Here is a 17,429-nt window from a genome sequence, read left to right as displayed (position 1 = left end):
TTCTTTATGGTTTTGTTTCAACAGTTCGTTTCGTTTGCCGATATCGAGCCCCCATAACCACTTAAGCCAGCGTTTGGTACAATCGGTTATTTCAGAACACAGGCACATGCACAGGAGAAAGAAGATGGACAGTAGTGCCACAGGGGGTGCAATACACGGATGGGGCGGGATGCACCAGTTTAGATTGTACATGCACTACAATAATTTAATTTAAATAAGCATTCCCTGTTTCGCTCGTTCGCTGGTTTATGGTCTGCTGGTACACGCCGTCCTAGGCTTATAAAGTGGCGAAGATTTACCGTTGTTAGTGTGTCGAGTTTCCCATAAATCCTGCTTGATATTGCTTTTGTACATCAACGCAGTTCCTTTGGAGCTTCTTACAAAATGCTTTTAGTGCGGGTAGACGAACGATATTTATGTTCTTGTGTTGGAATTATTTTAATTAGTTTGAATCGTGGGTTATAATTTCTAATAGTAGTCATCTAAAATATGTTTAATATGTAGCAATTTAACTTCTTGTACATCCATGTTACTCTGAACTGTTCAAGCCAATTTGAATTTGATAACAACTAGATTTTTCTCATTCCTAACCAGACATGTAATACGAATAACATCAGAAGAAACATATCCACAAAGCGCTTTACAGCTGCATGGTGGACAGATGAGGATAACTTCACCTAAAGGTTTACATGAAGTCCCTAAAAACTTATGATACAGAATTTTAACATTTTGCCAAGCTTTTCAGATGCCTTGGCATCTTTTAAGTAAGTTATTTGAAATTTGTTTTCTCTATTAATCATTTCATTGTTGAAGGAGTTTTACGGAGACATTCCATAACAAAAGGAAACAAGGTAAATATGATCAGTTTGCTCAAGAAGTGGGCCGCTTTCACGAGCAAACAAAGCGAGCGTTACGGGATTGATTATAAATCCATATCAAATAAAATCAATTACCAGACGGCGTTTTGTTGAACAGCGCATTCGTCGCTTAACTATGTTGCAAACTATTGCATGCGGTCCATTCCTCTATACGGCCCTTGACCCTCGGCTGAATTAGTTCCCTGCTCTCCCTGCCTTTACTTTGCCTTCTGATCGAGGTTCCTACGGTGACTGGAATCGATCCGTAATTAGTTTTCCTCCGGGCAAACCTGCAAAGTCACGCCGGGTGGGATGTTTTCTCCACTCCCAACCAGGTGCAGCAGGTTCCCGGGCTAAATGCATCGATCGCCGTGCGAGATTGAAGTGCTCTGTCCAGCGTGACGATTGAATGTTTGGTCAGTGGGTTCACTTTGTGTTTACATTTCACCGAAATTGATTCCCACCGATCCGATGCTCCCGCTGGCACCGATGGAAATGTTGTGTTTGTTCGTGCGGTGTAAGTAATCGTTTAGGACCGGGACAGCGTACGGCATGTAAGGTTTTCTTAAGACAAACGGTTTCAAGAAAACGAATACCGAACACGTTCGCTTGCAGGTTCAATGGTAATGTCCGTTCAAATTCTTGCCTGACAACTAATGATGGCTAATGGATGGATCGCCAAGGGACCGCTTCACTCTGATCCGTGGAAAACTGTTTGTAATCATCGGGAAATTTATGAAGATCTCTGACCGAAGATAACGGGTCGGATGCCCACGCCGATCGCGATGGCTAATCGGTGTAGCTGCGGTGAGGAACTAATCATCGTCGTGCGGCTGCTTCAAGCTAAACTGAACGTTCTTAGGTTTGGCCCTACACATAGACACACACACACACACACATACACATGCAATGTGCCTGGCGTCGATAATCTATTAGTTAACCTTTCACTTTAGGGTCCGACGCAAATGCACTCTGCGAACGGATCACAGGCGCATTCACGATTCCGCTCGTGGAGAGCAGAAACAGGAAGCAGATGAATCCAGCCGTGGGTCATCTCACGATGACCGACTCGGGCGCCGGCCCTGCCCAGGATGTGGCTTTTCATCTTTCAAAACAACAACGCATTCGATCGCAATCGTGCGACCCTTCGGGATGTTCGGGGCCGATAAATAACGTTCCAAGGTTGCTCTTCTGCTGCTCGGCTGTAAAATGGGTGATTATTAATAATTAATAACGATTCCTCTGTCCACGCCGTGCAATTTACTCTGAGCTTCACTGCCATCGGTGGAATGAACGAACACACATAAACTTTTTGGTCGAAGAACGGATGGAGTTGCATGGTCGTTTGCGTTTCCGTTCCCCTGGGTTTCAGGACCAGCAAACCCGATGAGGTAATGGGTCGCGGAGAAAATTGGCTAACGGTTTCTAACACACCTTCAAACGGTTGACGAGTTAAATTATGTTTTAATTCGTCTTCTTGCAGAGCACACGTAGAGCGCATTTCCCTGTTGTACTGACGTTGGTTTGGGTTTGGAGTGGATGTGGATCTCTCTACCCATTACGACCAGCTCAGACAATTGCCCTTGCGTTCTGATGTGGAACGTTCTTGAGGTGACGAAACTAATTATAGCTAGCGCGAGAGGACTCTTCAGAAAACCGCTAGCGTAAAACTCAGTTAGGTTTGGTAAACTGCTCAAAACCAATTCAGAATTCATGGCTCAGGTGAAATGTGGCCCCCTTCTGCGGCGAGGGGAAAACAAATACCTCAAACTGTAAAATTGAATGTGGCACTGTTTTGTACACACAATTACCTGCACTAAACGGACCGATTGTTTTTTCTTTGGTTCTTTCCAGCCCCAAGAACCGGCCCTTGAGAAGAGAATGGCCCCTGCTGGAAACCGGTAAGTCATTCTCGGTTTGTTTCACACCAGCAAAGCACAAATCTTAAACGACCCCTAGCCGGCGATAAGATTGCTTTTTATCGCATAAATTATGCTGCTCATCTCACCGACTTAATCCTCTTTTGTGAGGAACAAGAAAAATAATAATCCCTTTGACAAACCAGTAGGACCGCGGAGGTCCAATGTAATGGCCATGTTTATAGCTTTCCGTTTGTTCAAACCTTCGGGCTCAATTGACAAATGACATTCGCGCTTTAATGTGTATGATATGGCGGCAATTTATTGCTTCATTACGCGCTTGGTGCGGGGAAAAAGAATGGATACAAAACATCGTTCCGCCGGTAGAGTGGCGCTAAGAATGTTTCAACTTGCATAAATAACACGACCACGGTTGGGAAGCATCCCAGGGGGAAAATTAATCCTAGCTTCCCCGAGTCTCAAAGGGAACTGACGCAAAGGATGATGATGATGATGATGGTGATGGGGGATAGAGATGATAATAGTCATAATGGCGACGGTGTCGCCTCAGCAACATTGTTTACTGATCGGATCGACCAACGTTTGGCTTCTACACATTTCCACCGTACGCATTGGTTCGAGTGCGAAGAACCTCCCGTTTCTGAGGGCGTTCGAAAGCGACCGATCGTCGGACCGATCAAGCCCACGAATCGTCCCAACTTGTTGCATTCTAGTGCGACGTTTCAATATTAATCGATAAATTACACGCAGAGTCAATTCGTATTGCTCACCATGACAAGGCGCGTCGGACAGTGATGTATCGTTGGCGGCAAATTAGATTACGACGGGTCGCCCGAGCGTTGCGAACTTCCTAAACCCTCGGTGGCAGGAGTCGCCCGCAGCTTCCGTAAAAGGCGTATTTTATGCCGCTTTGCGCCACCGGGTTGACCGGAACGAATTCTTGGTGGCATTCTAGCACCGTGTCTGGCATCCGATTCGGTTGCAAGTCGTGCTTTCCAGCCCAACTTTTTATTATTTGTGAGTGGGGTTTTCTATGAGCCCCACCACCTTCCTCCAGTTCGTTCGTTTCAATCCCTATATGACGTAAGGGATCGTTCGAAAGATTCTCGAGCCCATTGCATCGTGTGGCGGGGCGGGAAAACAATCAGTCTAGCAAGGAACCTCCCCAATTCTAACGGTAGACCCGACCGAGCCGTGTTCTGCCGAGGAGTCGTGCAATCGATCGATCGATCGATCGTCGGTGTAAAACTGATTGTCACGCGACTTGATTGATCGACGGCGGCGCTGGATGATCGTGGACCACGTGGTGGGGTGTCGCTATTGATTGCATTTAATTACGATTCGCTTTCGACATGGTAATTAGCCGATTTCTATCCCGCTCCACGCGCGGGGGTCGTAAAAGCCGCTGGTGATACTGTAAATAATGGCGCTCACAATGGGCTCCGGCTTCGTTCGGGATCAGGATCCGTTAGCTCTCGGACTGCTTGCTCGGTATTATGTCTCGGCATGCTCGATGGCATGGTGAAGCATGGGCACGTTTTGGGCCGCCAGAGGGCAATAAAATGGTCGTCCACCCGAGAGATGCAAGATGGGCGCGCGGGCACACCCAAGAACCGACGAAACCAAAAAGGGGGGAAACTTCAGGCTTATTAATTTGCACACGCTACCTTCCTCTTTTATGGGGCTTTGGGAAGATTTATTACTCTCATATCGGTAGTAAATGGACCCGGCTTCGGGGTGAACGAGGAAAGTTGACCCGTAACGAGTGTACAAGATTCCCGAAATTCTCCACTCGGAGTTTCAGCTAATGCGCTCCCCAGTCGACGAGGAATTTCAGGTTCTTCCCAAAACCACTTGATTGCCAAAGAAGGCAGCACTTTCCATTGTATGCCTGTACCCTCCGGGACAGATTGCAGTGGCATTCTTTGCTTTAGCGGAATGAAAATTGACCAAAGCAAGCTGAGAAAAGAGCCCCTAAGGAAAAAAAACAGGAATCCTCAAATAAAATGGCAAACGTCTGCCATTTCTCACCGGGCGTCGTGAGTCAGCCGAGAAATGATGATAAATGGCCATACCCGAAAGTAAGCCATTTATATTTGCCTTGGCTGTACACCAAATTTCCGAGAATTGCACATCGTTAAGGAACTGGTTTTTTTGGGAGTCACTGTAAGGTCAACACATGAAAAGGTTGTTCATCCAGCGCCACTCACAGGTCGCCACTCCACAGAATACGGGCGCTCTCGGGGAAGGAAGTTGGTCCCAACCGTGCGTAAATGCCTATCCACGTTAGGGGTCGTTAAAAACGTCATGTTGCATTGCCGGATCATTCTGTGGAGTTCGTTCGTTAACATCCCGAGTTCAAAAGGCTCCGCGAGCCCATCATCAAATGTTTGGCTTCCTATGGTCGGTCTGGAGTGTGAACAACTTACCGGCGACACATTAGCGACAAACGGCGACCATTAACGCATGCCCCTTGGCCTAGCGAGTTATGAACAAAGTGTACGCAATTATTAGCGTCCAAACGCCTATGGAAGGATCGGTTAGAGTCCCTACAAAAAACAATGACCATTCAGCGGGGAGGCATTAACTTCATTAGGTGCTGGTATACCTCGAGAATGAGCAGATTAAGGGGAATTAAACAATTCGCCGCCTATTCGCTATTGAAGTGGAAGTATTTCCGATTGTAAAATGTTCTTTGCTAGCTGTTAAAACCCTGCCAAATTGATCAATTCCAGGTTAGTGCCAGATTTTGTTTCGTACTTCTAATACAACCATGAACTACTGCGGTTCACTGGAGCCGTGGGTTGGAATATAAGAAGTAGCACACGCCGCAGGAACATCCTCCCTAACTCCGGGTGGTGAATCCTGTCATTAAATCGCTAAACCAAATGGAATCCACTGAGTCCTCCTCGTCTGCCCACCTCCCGGGTGATTGAGATTTGCGCACCGGCAACCATTACGGGGCCACATTCCGGCGCAGTAGAACCCCTGCGGAGAGAAGCGCTCGCAATAATCTTCAACGGCAACGGCAAAGAAAAATGGTCCACCAGCACGGAGATGCTCCCTACGACTGGCCGGGGTTTACGCCCGTGGGCCCGTAGCCGTGGGCCCAAGGTTGAGGGTGCTAGGTGCGTGTGTGTGTGCATCATTACGGCAAATATTTGCGTAAGCACTGTCGGCAAGCGAATAAAGGAACGCTCCATTATCCGCCGCAAATGCGGTTTTCGAGCCGCAACCGTCCCGCCTGGTGAATAGGGTTAAGCCAACGCGTGTTTCTTCTTCTGCCGCGCCGGAATCGGTGAAGGATTGTCTTAAAACTACTTCCCCGCTCCCCTTGGAGATGCTGCTTTAATCGCGTTCCGGCCCGCCTGGAGGGGCGGCGGAAAATGCAGATAATAAAATTACTCTGTGCGCCTGCCTGTCGATGTGCCCATGGCGACGTCAATTATTCAATTAACTCACCCGACGTTGGGACAGTTTTGTTAATTATTTCCAACCGGGGGAGCATTCCGAGCTGATCACCACCAGTACGAATTCATTAGGATAATCCCTTTAGCAGTGGATTGGTTCTGCAATTCTGCAAAAAACCAATCCTAGAGCTGATCCGACTATTGCGGAGCCCGTTGTGCAGAAAACGGAACCACAACAGGCCCTGTCGACATCCCTCGAAGAAACCCTTGAGGTGTGCGTGCTGCCCTTTCCGAAGGGTTTCATTTTTTTGTTTTCCATACTACGCGAACCCGCTTGTGTTTCGTGTTCGACGCCAGAGAAGTGAAAGTGAATCATAATGATGAAAATGGAAAGTGAAGCCCCTAAAATGCCGTAACCGGGTGAGGCTGTATGCAAATAAGTGGCGAAACGATGCATACGGCAGACGTATCATTTGTGCGCGATCGAAAGTACGGAGAAAACGGTTATGCTTGTGAGCAGAGATCAGAGCTCAAGCTGACGGTGAATGTGGAATAATAGTTTTTAACTCATATTTATTCATCTCGATGTAAAATATAAAAATTAGGCTCTTTAAATTAAGCTGACTACGGTTTGGACAATCTGCTTTACTCAAAAAAAACTGTGTTTTCTTCAAGCTATATTTGCCATCAAACATCTTACATTATCTTCCATCATAATTTTACCTTTCTGTATGTTTAAAATACGCGTTAATAGTTGTTTTTTTTTTGATAGTCATAAATTGAAAGTGTTGGAAAGGACAACACAAAAAAAAAAAACAGAAATCTAGAGCCATGGTTTCGTTCACCTTTACCACCCGGCATTATCACAGATGGATAATTATATGGTACCTGTTTGTGAAAACGGTACCTCCGAGCGATTATATTGATTGGCGCTCGCAAAATATGGTGGAAAATGAAAATAAATATCGCTTGAAAGCGTTTTTTGTTGACCGATAACATCGAAAGAATGTGGGTTTAACTCAGGTCTAGTCTCTTTCTCCACGCACCAACTCCAGGACTGTCTAACCCAGCCATCATCTAGCACAAACCTTGCCGCCCAGGCAACGTAGCGCTAGCAGGTCTAACTTCTCTCTTTTCATAGACCGGCCGCTCCTCCAGAACTCCTTGCCATGGTCGGTCCGAATTTGATTAGAAGCGGCGCGCGCTGGCGCAAAATGAAAGACAGGAAGGAAAAGGAAATCCAATCAGACCCAAAATATTCGGCACTCCACCCCTTACAAATATCAATTAACACCTGAAATTATTCAATTTTACATTGGCGCTGTTCGATCGCGCATTGGCGTGTGTGAGATCCCCGAGAGAGTCCCAGTCTGGAGAACCGCGTGTATTTCGATTATGTTTGAACCACGACCGTAATCCCCAAGTGAGTGCGTAGGAAATTGAAAATTACATCAACAAAAACGTCCATCTCGTCTATATAGCGAGGGACCTACAAGAGAGAAAGAGAAACACACCAAAAAAAAAGGGCAGAAAAGGTGTGTAGAGATAAAGTTTTGCTGGCAGCAAACAATGTGGCGTTTGCTCTGGCGGTCAATATTCTTTGCCCGAGCAGCCGCTAGGTTCAATGTACCGCCAGACTCCACACCTTCTTCATTTTCTGCTCGTGATCTGGTGGTCGTGTTCTTAATTTCAGCTTCGTTTCGGGAACCTCCCCTCTAAAGCCGCGCGCTTTCGTTCATTCTTCCACTTTTCGCCGTGTGTCTGTGTGTATGTGTGTGTTATTCTAGTTGCGGACATTAACCGGGCGAAATAGTTATTAACTAATGATTAGAAGAACACAGCCTTTCAGGTCCCATGATTCTTAAGTCCCGCGGGATACCGTAGGCATCTGCGTTGGATGAGGAGGAGGACAAAATGGAAACAAAAAAACATTGGAAAATAGAAATATATCTTCGGTAGAGAAGGAACGGTGCCGCCAGAACGTGTCCAATGTCTGGCCGAAAGCCGGTGGCGGCCTGTCAGAAGCACTGTCTCCATTACGGTGGCTAAATTGGCACCCAGAATTGGTTTCCCTATGAGGCGGCAAGCGCTCATCAGAACACCGTCACCTTCGAACGGTTCCCTGCGGCAGATACCGATGGTACGTCCTTATAAAGAGCTCCCGAACGGTCGTCTAAATTTAATGGGTTCCCCACCGCCGCCAAGGTGTTGTTTGGGGCAAAGGCGCGAGTCCTCTGGTTCTCGCTTTGCGGCTCGGTTGATTGTACTGGCATTCCGTCGACTAGTCACCGGTTTAAATTGCCCCCGATAGTGCTCTGATTAGAGCATAACGCAGATAAATTCTCATTTCCATTGAACTCTATCATTGTACATCGGGGCGCACGCCGGAATGGGCGTTGCGAAGCGGCTAACGGTACGGCCGGGGAAAGATTTAATTTAATAAGCACCTCTTGGGCCCGCGAGTTTCTCGCTGTTCGACGCTGAAGGGAATCAGTGTTTAGTGTGGGCCTGGACCAGTTTGGCGTCTTGTGGAGCATGCATCATTGGACATTTTAAGATACTTTTTTTCTACATCTAAGACACAATGTTTACAAATGTTTTACATAGTTGAAAACTAACCTTTTAACATTTTTATGTGTGGAAAGTTAAACAAAAAAACGCTGCTGTGCGGTCTCTCTCTTTCTCTTCTTTTGACAGTTGCATTCGGGTCAGCGATGACAGTTTGGGAGCGCTCTGTACTTCCGCCTTCCGTCGCATCGTTAATAACGTCCATTTTGAGGCCATTGTTTCGCGGCCAAATCGCGTGTCCTCCATCGCAGCACGGCGGGGTCGTGTTTAGCAGACAATTTTTCACCGTCAACTACATCCAAATGTGCCAGCGAACATCGTCGTCGGTCCAGGTTCTTGCCGGGACGCGCTAGCTCTGACATTTGCCAATAGTTCTCTGACCCACATACAATCCCTCGGTCCGCATCGGTACTCGCACTCGGAAACCCGGCTGCGGCTGGTTAACGACGCCTGCGAGCTAGAAACTGGGCCCGACCAAGAGTCACACGTTGTTGGCGAAAAGCGAGAAAACCGAACCGATTTTTCCCGCACGGCAAGTTGTTACGCGGCCTGCCACGACACGGGACCGTTTTAGCACCAGGCCTGGACGAACCGGTTTGTCTGCTTTCTTCCGAAAAGTGGTTTGTGTGTGCATGTTGACCGGTTTTCAATGTGAAAAACAAAAACCCCTTCGGTTGCGAATAAAAACAAACGGGGGGGGGGGGAATTCACAAACCCTCTAAGTGCCCTGGCAGTGCAGCGTCTGGCCACCAGCGCGCGTCTTCGCCGACTTGTAACGGTAGAGTTGGCCGATCGATCGGCGACTGACTGGCAGCACTGCGGCCGCCGTATGACATTTGGCTTTTACAACCGACGACCCCCTGGAGGATGCCGGTGGCGACCGGTGGTGGCGATGGCGGCCTACATAATGTCTCCCTCGTCCCGGTCCCGGTTAGAAATTCCACGCAAAACCCGCGCAAAGGTAATGCCGTGGTGTGTGCCATCTTCAGGACGCCAAGGTAGGCGACCGCGCCGCCGTCGGATGGCACGGTTTTCCTAGTGTCAGATAAAAACAAACCCCCCGCCCGGTGGCCCCACTTTTCCCCGAGGGGAGACCACGGTTGTCGGGTAAGCACGGTAGCCGTACGGGTTGCTACGGCGAGGAAAGAACAGTTATTCCTTCTGCGCCGTCACTTGTCGAGTGCGTCCTCTGCGGATGCCGTGCCGGAGTACGCTCGAACCAACGCTGGGGCCGGTTCTGGTGTCGTAATCCTTCCGTTTTCAAGTTGCCCAGGGGGTGTCCAAGTTCCACACCGTAGTGTATGCATGCCACGATCAATCGGGATCCCATACTCTCGATCCCACGGTAGCCGGAGCTGTGCGGCCGAACTGGGAATAAACCAACGAGTCACCCGGTACACCAGGGAAACGATTGTTTATCGAGCGGTGCGCTCCCAATACGGTTAGTGCAGAGCCCTCCGAAACCGGAACACACGGACTAATGATTTTTCATCTCCTAGGTCAGCGAGAGTTAGCGACTGGAGATGGGCACCAAGATTCACTCCCGGAAGATCCCGAAGCAGCAGCCTGATCGTTAAGCTAATGACACAGTTTCCGAAGACGGATGTGCAGACACACGGCTACGTTCGCTTCGTCACTCGCGACCGGCGGAATGATGGAACGTTCTTCCTTTGCCGCACGAATGGGACGTGTAGCGAGCAGTTTTGTTTTTTATTACCATTATTACTATTACGGTTTTGCTGCCAATCAGCACAGGACTGTTGCGATTCGGTCGATATTTAGCAACGAGCGGTTACGATATTCACATCGCGACCAAGACCGCTCATTAGGGCAGCTGTTAGCGAGAGAAATGCCACTAATTAGGCACACACGAGCTCTCATTGAAAAGATTCCACTTAAACGAGCTACATTTTACCGGGAAAGGTCGTTATGTTGTTCATTTTTTTTTCCTTGATCCAAGAACTTTTTATCGGAAAAGGCACTCACAGGAACTGTTCTAAAATAGTCCCCGTTTGTGGAATGCGGCGTATTTTTACTACCACCTCCGATATTCAATTTGCAGTGTTAATGGCATGATATATATTTTTCCTTTCAATTTTAAAACTGGCACATAAACTACCACTCCTTAATGGCGATCGCCTCCCACTTAAAGGCGAGTTTTAAAAAACCCATCGTTCGCGCGAAGGAACGGACAAAACACTTCGACCTCCAATCACCGACAAACAGAGCACGGAAGGAAGACAAAATAAAATGCGGCTGGGGTTTAAATAATTTTCATTTGCTCCACGATGCTGGAAAATGGATGCGCGGCAGCGGTAGATCCTTTCCCAGGCTACGCCAACCGTAACGACCGACCTTGATGCGGAATGGAATGAAGGTGGCGTCGGTTGCTTGGCAAAGCGGTGGAGTTCATTGAGTATAAATTTGCCACAATATTGGCTCGGCTTGGGCGGCACCGTTGGTGATTGACCATCGGGGGAGGAAGGAGCGGGGGCCGGAAAGTACAACACCGTTCAAGAAAAATAAAACACAGCCCGGTGTACCGGGATCGTCTTACAGCAAACACGCCACGTCGACGTCGCGCTAAACGCAGAAGTGTAAACGAAGCGATAGTCATCATTTTCCACTCTCACTAGTGGTCGTGTGAAAAATGTGCTCATCGCATCGGTCCACCGGTGGTCGATGGGGTTTCCGTTTTTTTATTATTATCACTGCTACTCGTCGTCCCTGTTGGAATACGTTAAGGGAAGTTGCAGCACCGAACGAAACGAGTACGGTGCACCGAAAGGAAACCAGGCGCATCTACGTTAGTACATGTCGACTACCTTATGCTCCGCGTGGTGATCACTGATTTAAGATCACACGCACCTTCCAGCGGGCACAGGGGTGTTCTAGCCTTGATTGGTCGAGGGATTTCGATTGGAATCTCGCCGGAATGGCCATCGAATGACAGAAAGAGTTGCAGACCTGGTGGGACCGCGAGGAAAAGTCTTCCAGTTGCGTGATGTTTCAATTGATTCCTTGCTGGTGATACATCGGTTCCCAGCGAGGATTCTCCCGCACACCTAACGGGGAATATTCGTTTGAATGCAGTTAGGCACGACCATCCCGAAGGCGAAGGAAGGGAAATTGTTTTCCAATTATATACGCTCTCCGCGTTTTGTTTATTTGTTTGTTTATTTGTTTGTTTAAGACACTTGTCGGCCTCCGTGGGCTTCACAAGACATAGTTACATTTAAAATGGTTATTTACTGGACGTGATATAACAAGGACTCATCTGGACACGTGTCTTAATTCCTCAAACAACTCATGAGTGTTTCTATTGAAGTCGAGGCTGTGGTACACTCTGTTAAAGCTAGTTATCATCGCAGAAATAGGCTCATTGCTGGCATACTGGTTGTTATGCCGCGATGTCATCAATAAGGTGTAATGTCTAGCGGTTGGACGTGGGACTTGGATACCGACTTTTTGCAGTAGGTTCGGGGCGTCGATTTCACCTTTTAACAGTTTTAACATGAACATAGCCTTGGCTTTTTCTCTCCTTCTCTCAAGTGTTTCTATCCCTAACAGCAGACAACGTGTAGAGTATGGTATGTCATTGCTATTGGGCCAATGTAAAAGGTTTATGGCATACCTAGTCATTCTTTTTTGTATAGCCTCAAGCCGATTTGTCCAGGACGCGACACTTGGACTCCACACTACAGAACCGAATTCTAATATTGATCTAACAAGGCTGCAATAGATAGTTTTTAAACATAGAGGGTCACTAAAATCAGATGTCATTTTCCTAACTAGCCCTAATGTCCTATTAGCTTTCTTTAAAATGTTGTCATAGTGTGGTAAAAAGGTTAACTTATTATCTAAAAGGACACCTAGATCACGGATTCGGTCGGTACGCGTTATAATAGCTTGTCTTATTCTATAGTCAGCATGTACAGGCTTTTTTAGACGAGTAAATGATATCACAGAGCATTTCTCAACACAAATGACTAGGAAATTACGGTCACACCAGTCGATAAACTTATCTAAACACTGCTGCAAGCTATCACGATCATTAGCGCAACTCATTGGCTGGAAGAGTTTCACATCATCTGCGTACATGAGGAAATTCTCGGTCGGTAAAACGTAGCACAGATCGTTAATAAATAACGAAAACAACAATGGTCCTAAGTTGCTGCCCTGCGGAACTCCGGACGTGGACAGGAAAGCGTTAGAACGAGATCTACCATAGCTGACGTAATACACCCGGTTTTTTAGGTAGGAGCGGAACCATAGCAGGATTGCTTCTGACATGCCGAGCCTATCTAGCTTAGCTAATAGTATATCTACAGATACACTATCGAAGGCGGCTTTCAGGTCTGTGTAAATGCAATCAATCTGCTTGCCCTTGTCCATGCTACTCATACATTCTGAGACAAATTCTACTAAATTTGTAGAAGTAGAGCGTTTAGGCATGAACCCATGTTGAGCCGAAGAGATGTACGTCGCGGACGGATTAATCAGTGCGTTATATATAAGTATTTCAATTGTTTTGGCACATGCGGTGAGAGATGTTACGCCTCGATAATTAGATGCAACGTTGAGATCGCCTTTCTTATGGATAGGTACCATTGAGGAGGTTTTCCAAATCTTTGGTACAGTGCTTTGGAGAAAAGACAGACGGAATAAGCGGGCGAGATGGGGAGCCAGACTACTCCCGCACATGACTAGAGCTACGGAAGGAATGCCGTCCGGTCCCGGATAATATGATTTGTTCAGCTTCCGTAGAGCGGCTATCACTGATTCCTCGTCTATGACAATATTCTGAATGTTGAGCATGTTTAATGGCGTGTCACGTGTGGCATTCAGTATATCATCCTCATTCGGCGAGCGTTGCCAGCTTCCCAGCGAGATCCTCGCGGTATGAATAACGATTCCGGTGCAATGCTTCCTACAATTATCCGTGTACGGCGGAATTGTCGGTGATCGGTGATTTGTTTTGGGGCGCTGCCGGGTTCGAGGCAACAAACGAGACCCAGACCGCCATTCGGTGCAGTTGCCCTTGCCGCCTTCGATGAAACCCTTCTTTCCACACATTGGTCGCACAATAAAATTCCAATTTAGCATATCCCCAACGTACGTGCGTACGTACGGCCCCCGAGGGGACGCATCGCGTCTCTCGTTAAGCGGTCGAATGTTGGCGGTCCAACCGCCCGGCTGGGGATGGACGCATCGTCCCGACGGCGTCGTTGTCGGAATCAGGCGCTAATTACGAAAACGTGTGCCTGCCCGCGTTTGCACGCACGCAACGCCAACGTTAACAAGGCGAAATGTGCAGCAGCAGACAGGAAGCTTCGGGGGACCCCGCGGAGGGAGGGGTCGCGAGCAAATGGCGACGAAATGGAGGAAACCAAATCCGAAAGACACTACACGCGCCCGCGTAAGTGATACGCACCGGCGAGAGACGGGAAGCGCTTTGGTGAGTCTGCTTGTTTTCCCCTGTCCGTGTGCATTTTTTCGTTTTTCGTCTGCTGCGCATCGGCCTTTTTGCGCATTTCCTTGCTTTGGCGTCTGCATTTCCAAGTGCAAGGTTGCATTTTTACCCTTCACGCTAATGCTCCCCGAAGGCGGCTCCAAGGGGAACTTACATCATTTCGATGCAACTGCATCAAATGGATGCCCCAGGACGGTTTCAAGCCTGCTTTTTGCGCTTATCGGGTCGCCTCATCAAACGACTCGACGGGCCAGCTTGCATTGGCTCAATTTAACAGCACTGTTTCACAATTTTGCTTCATTTTGTATCTTTATATTTAAAAGTGAAATCCGTTGTTGCGAGTGCGAAGAACTGAACAAGTTTCAATGGAAACTATAATTATCAATCAGTAAATTCTGTATCACCAACACTGTTAATTTGGGGCAAGAGAAGATTTTGTTTTAATAGAATTATGACGTGGCGTAAAAAAATATCACGAACCTATAATGTGTAAGAAGCTTATGAAATTGTATGTTTTTAGCAATTTGTTTGTAACTAATATAAAAGTAATTTTGATAACTATACAATATTGTCACACATATTGGTAACTGTACAATATCTTCTTCTGCTGAAAGAAGATGTAAATTGACTTTAAGCATAACCATTTATTCAACTTTTGTTTCATAATTTGCTGACCGTGTCTTCTAGAAGTTAAAAATAATTTACGCTTGTTACAATACCTAATTTATCATTTCGATCTAACATCTTAACTATCAGCATTTTGACGAACACTTTTTGGCTAACAAAAAAAGGAAGTTGTTCATATCTCATACTTATTCAAAGTTGACTTTTAATGCAATGGAATATGGAGTTTTAACATTCAATTCTCTAGTGTTGATGGTCCACTGATTTTACTTTATTGAGTTTAATTCCAAATTTAGCCTAGTTTTACTCGGTTTTCGAATTGATGTAGATTTATTAGCATATATAAAGTTGATTAAAATGAAATGAAAAATAAACGAAAAATTGTATAATCAAGTTTCCACTTAAAATATAGGACTTACCGTTCGAAACAGGAGTATTATCCACACCACTAGTGGCAAAAATATTTTCATTTTTGCTGCAAAGAAAGAAGAAGAAGAGTGAATGTTAGCATTATTAGCTTGCACACGGCGTCCCGTTGCGGGATATTGCACGACTGACAAAGTGAACCCATCAGACAAGTAACGAACTACAATACCGGTTGGCGTTGGCTGGTGCCGGAGAAGGTGGCGTGCCTGTTTATCTATAGCCCTTAGTTTTCCGTCAAGGGTTTCCCGAGCACTTTTACCGCTATGTGCTGGGAGTGTGTGTGTGTGTGTGTGTTTGTGTATGCTCTAGGGTGCATTACATTACGATCAGCTGCCAAACCCTCCGCGAGACGAATGGTCGAACAAGTCCACGAGCCAACCCCACACCTCCAGCAGAATGTGCACCTCAGTTTCGATTTTGAGTGCTCCCACAGTCATTCTTTTCTTCCGGGACGCGAAGATCGCCCCGGTGTTAAGTGGCCAGCGTGACTAACCCATTACCGGTACGTTCCCGGTTCGGAGGTTGCATCCGTCGTACGTTGGGTTTCGAAAAGCCTCGGTTTATTCTTTCCCTTCTCTTGGGAATCATCCTTTAAAGTGCATCACAAAGCCGTGATGATGCTTCCCTCCATTGCACCCATCATCTGAGACGCTACCTGCCGGGGATTGATGGTGCGCTCAGCCCACTCCAGGCGACGAACAAACCAACATCTTCGAAAACATGCACAAAACCGCATCGCTTGTTCGGTGAAAATGCTACCCATTTGTTGTGCGTCGCAAGCTCGCCGTGGTCAGCATGCCTTGGTTCGCTGCGTCCGCACTGGCGCTTATCTGTCGCTGGCAATCGGTTCGATTTTGCATAATAATAGCCGAGCCGGAGCCAGGTGCCAAAAGCAAGCGGACCAAACCGACTGCTTTCTTACGCAATCTCCACCGGTGGCACTTGACAGATCTGTGCCACGATGGGATGCGCTAAGAAAATGCACCGGTGGTGCATCGGGCCTGACCGTCTGGTGGACGGAGATGAAAAAAGCCAAGACCAGCTACCGTTACATGTTGGAAATACAGCTAGTACAGCACGAAGCAAAATATTTGCCACGCTGGCCAATCAGAACAACAAGTATGTTCACCTATTGTGCAACCGGTAATTGCAAAACAATCAGCAAGCAACAAACAATACGAGACAACAAATCTTTACCGGTTTGCTTTAGTTGTTGCGGTTCTTGTATCGGTGCAACATCAGAAATAGAATATTCAGTGTCAAAGGTTAGTTTGCAAACTTTATTATAATATTGTTTTTAAATAAACTACAAATGAACACAATCGAAAGTGTGGTTCAAGTGGGTTTCGAACCATCTGTGTTGTAGGTTGGAAACCAACGTCTTACCAACTAAGCTACGTAACTCAATGGAACAACACATGATAATTGATCAACATAAAGCTGCGCGCACAAAAAAAAAATAGTCGTACAATGCGAAACCCCAACTTTGAGCAAATCGTACATTTTATCGATACCACTTATAAAAAGTGCTTATTACAACCTGACATGGCGCGGGAGCAATGTCCATTTTCCCACATCGGAATGTGCCTTTTTACCCACAGCGGGGAGGAAGAGGAATGTGGCCGTTCGTTAACCTTTTTCTTGCGCTTTTTTTTGCTCCTGCTGTTGTTGCTTGTTCCGCACGGGAGTCTTCGGTGGGATGCATGCACGTACCTTGTAGCCTCCGGGACAACTGCGGGAAAGGTGTAACAGAGTGGGTTTCGCGCAAACCCGGCGATAAAACCGAGAGCGGATGACGAGCTCGTAATAGTACGGGGATGGAACGTAATGATGTATGTAAAATACAAATTTGCCTCACGTGAAGAGGATCGCGAGATAATGTACCGCCGGTCGAATCGGTCGGGCTCTTGGCGGCCAACATCGAACCGATCCGCGATACCGCCGTGTGTCGGCTTAGAAAGCGGGAATCAATATTTATGACGGCAGAAACAATGAATTCCCCTCGCTTGTTAGCACAGAAATCGATCACTGATTTATGACGGCGATCGTTCGCCGTTGGCCGACCAAAAGCCTGTAACTATATTATTTCCGGTACTGGCGCATCCTCCGGTGCTCGGGAGGGCGTTTTAACGCCATCGGACGACCAGGACGCGCGACGGTTGGGTAGACACTATCAAACGTCGCTTCGCCG

The 17,429-nt window shown here is 47.1% G+C and overlaps 1 protein-coding gene across 1 annotated transcript in view; it reads right to left on the bottom strand.

Annotated features, from left to right (window-relative positions):
• Positions 1-17,429, bottom strand: part of LOC131266082 (uncharacterized) — a 127,344-nt gene that overhangs the window by 86,806 nt on the left and 23,109 nt on the right. The window contains exon 2 of the mRNA XM_058268435.1: positions 15,232-15,287. Coding sequence (XP_058124418.1) covers positions 15,232-15,287 — 56 coding nt within the window. The remainder of the gene's footprint in view (positions 1-15,231; positions 15,288-17,429) is intronic.

Source organism: Anopheles coustani, chromosome 2 (assembly GCF_943734705.1).
Source record: "Anopheles coustani chromosome 2, idAnoCousDA_361_x.2, whole genome shotgun sequence".
Taxonomy (NCBI): domain Eukaryota; kingdom Metazoa; phylum Arthropoda; class Insecta; order Diptera; family Culicidae; genus Anopheles; species Anopheles coustani.
Note: the sequence above shows the minus strand (reverse complement) of the source record. Positions and strands in the feature narration are given on the sequence as shown.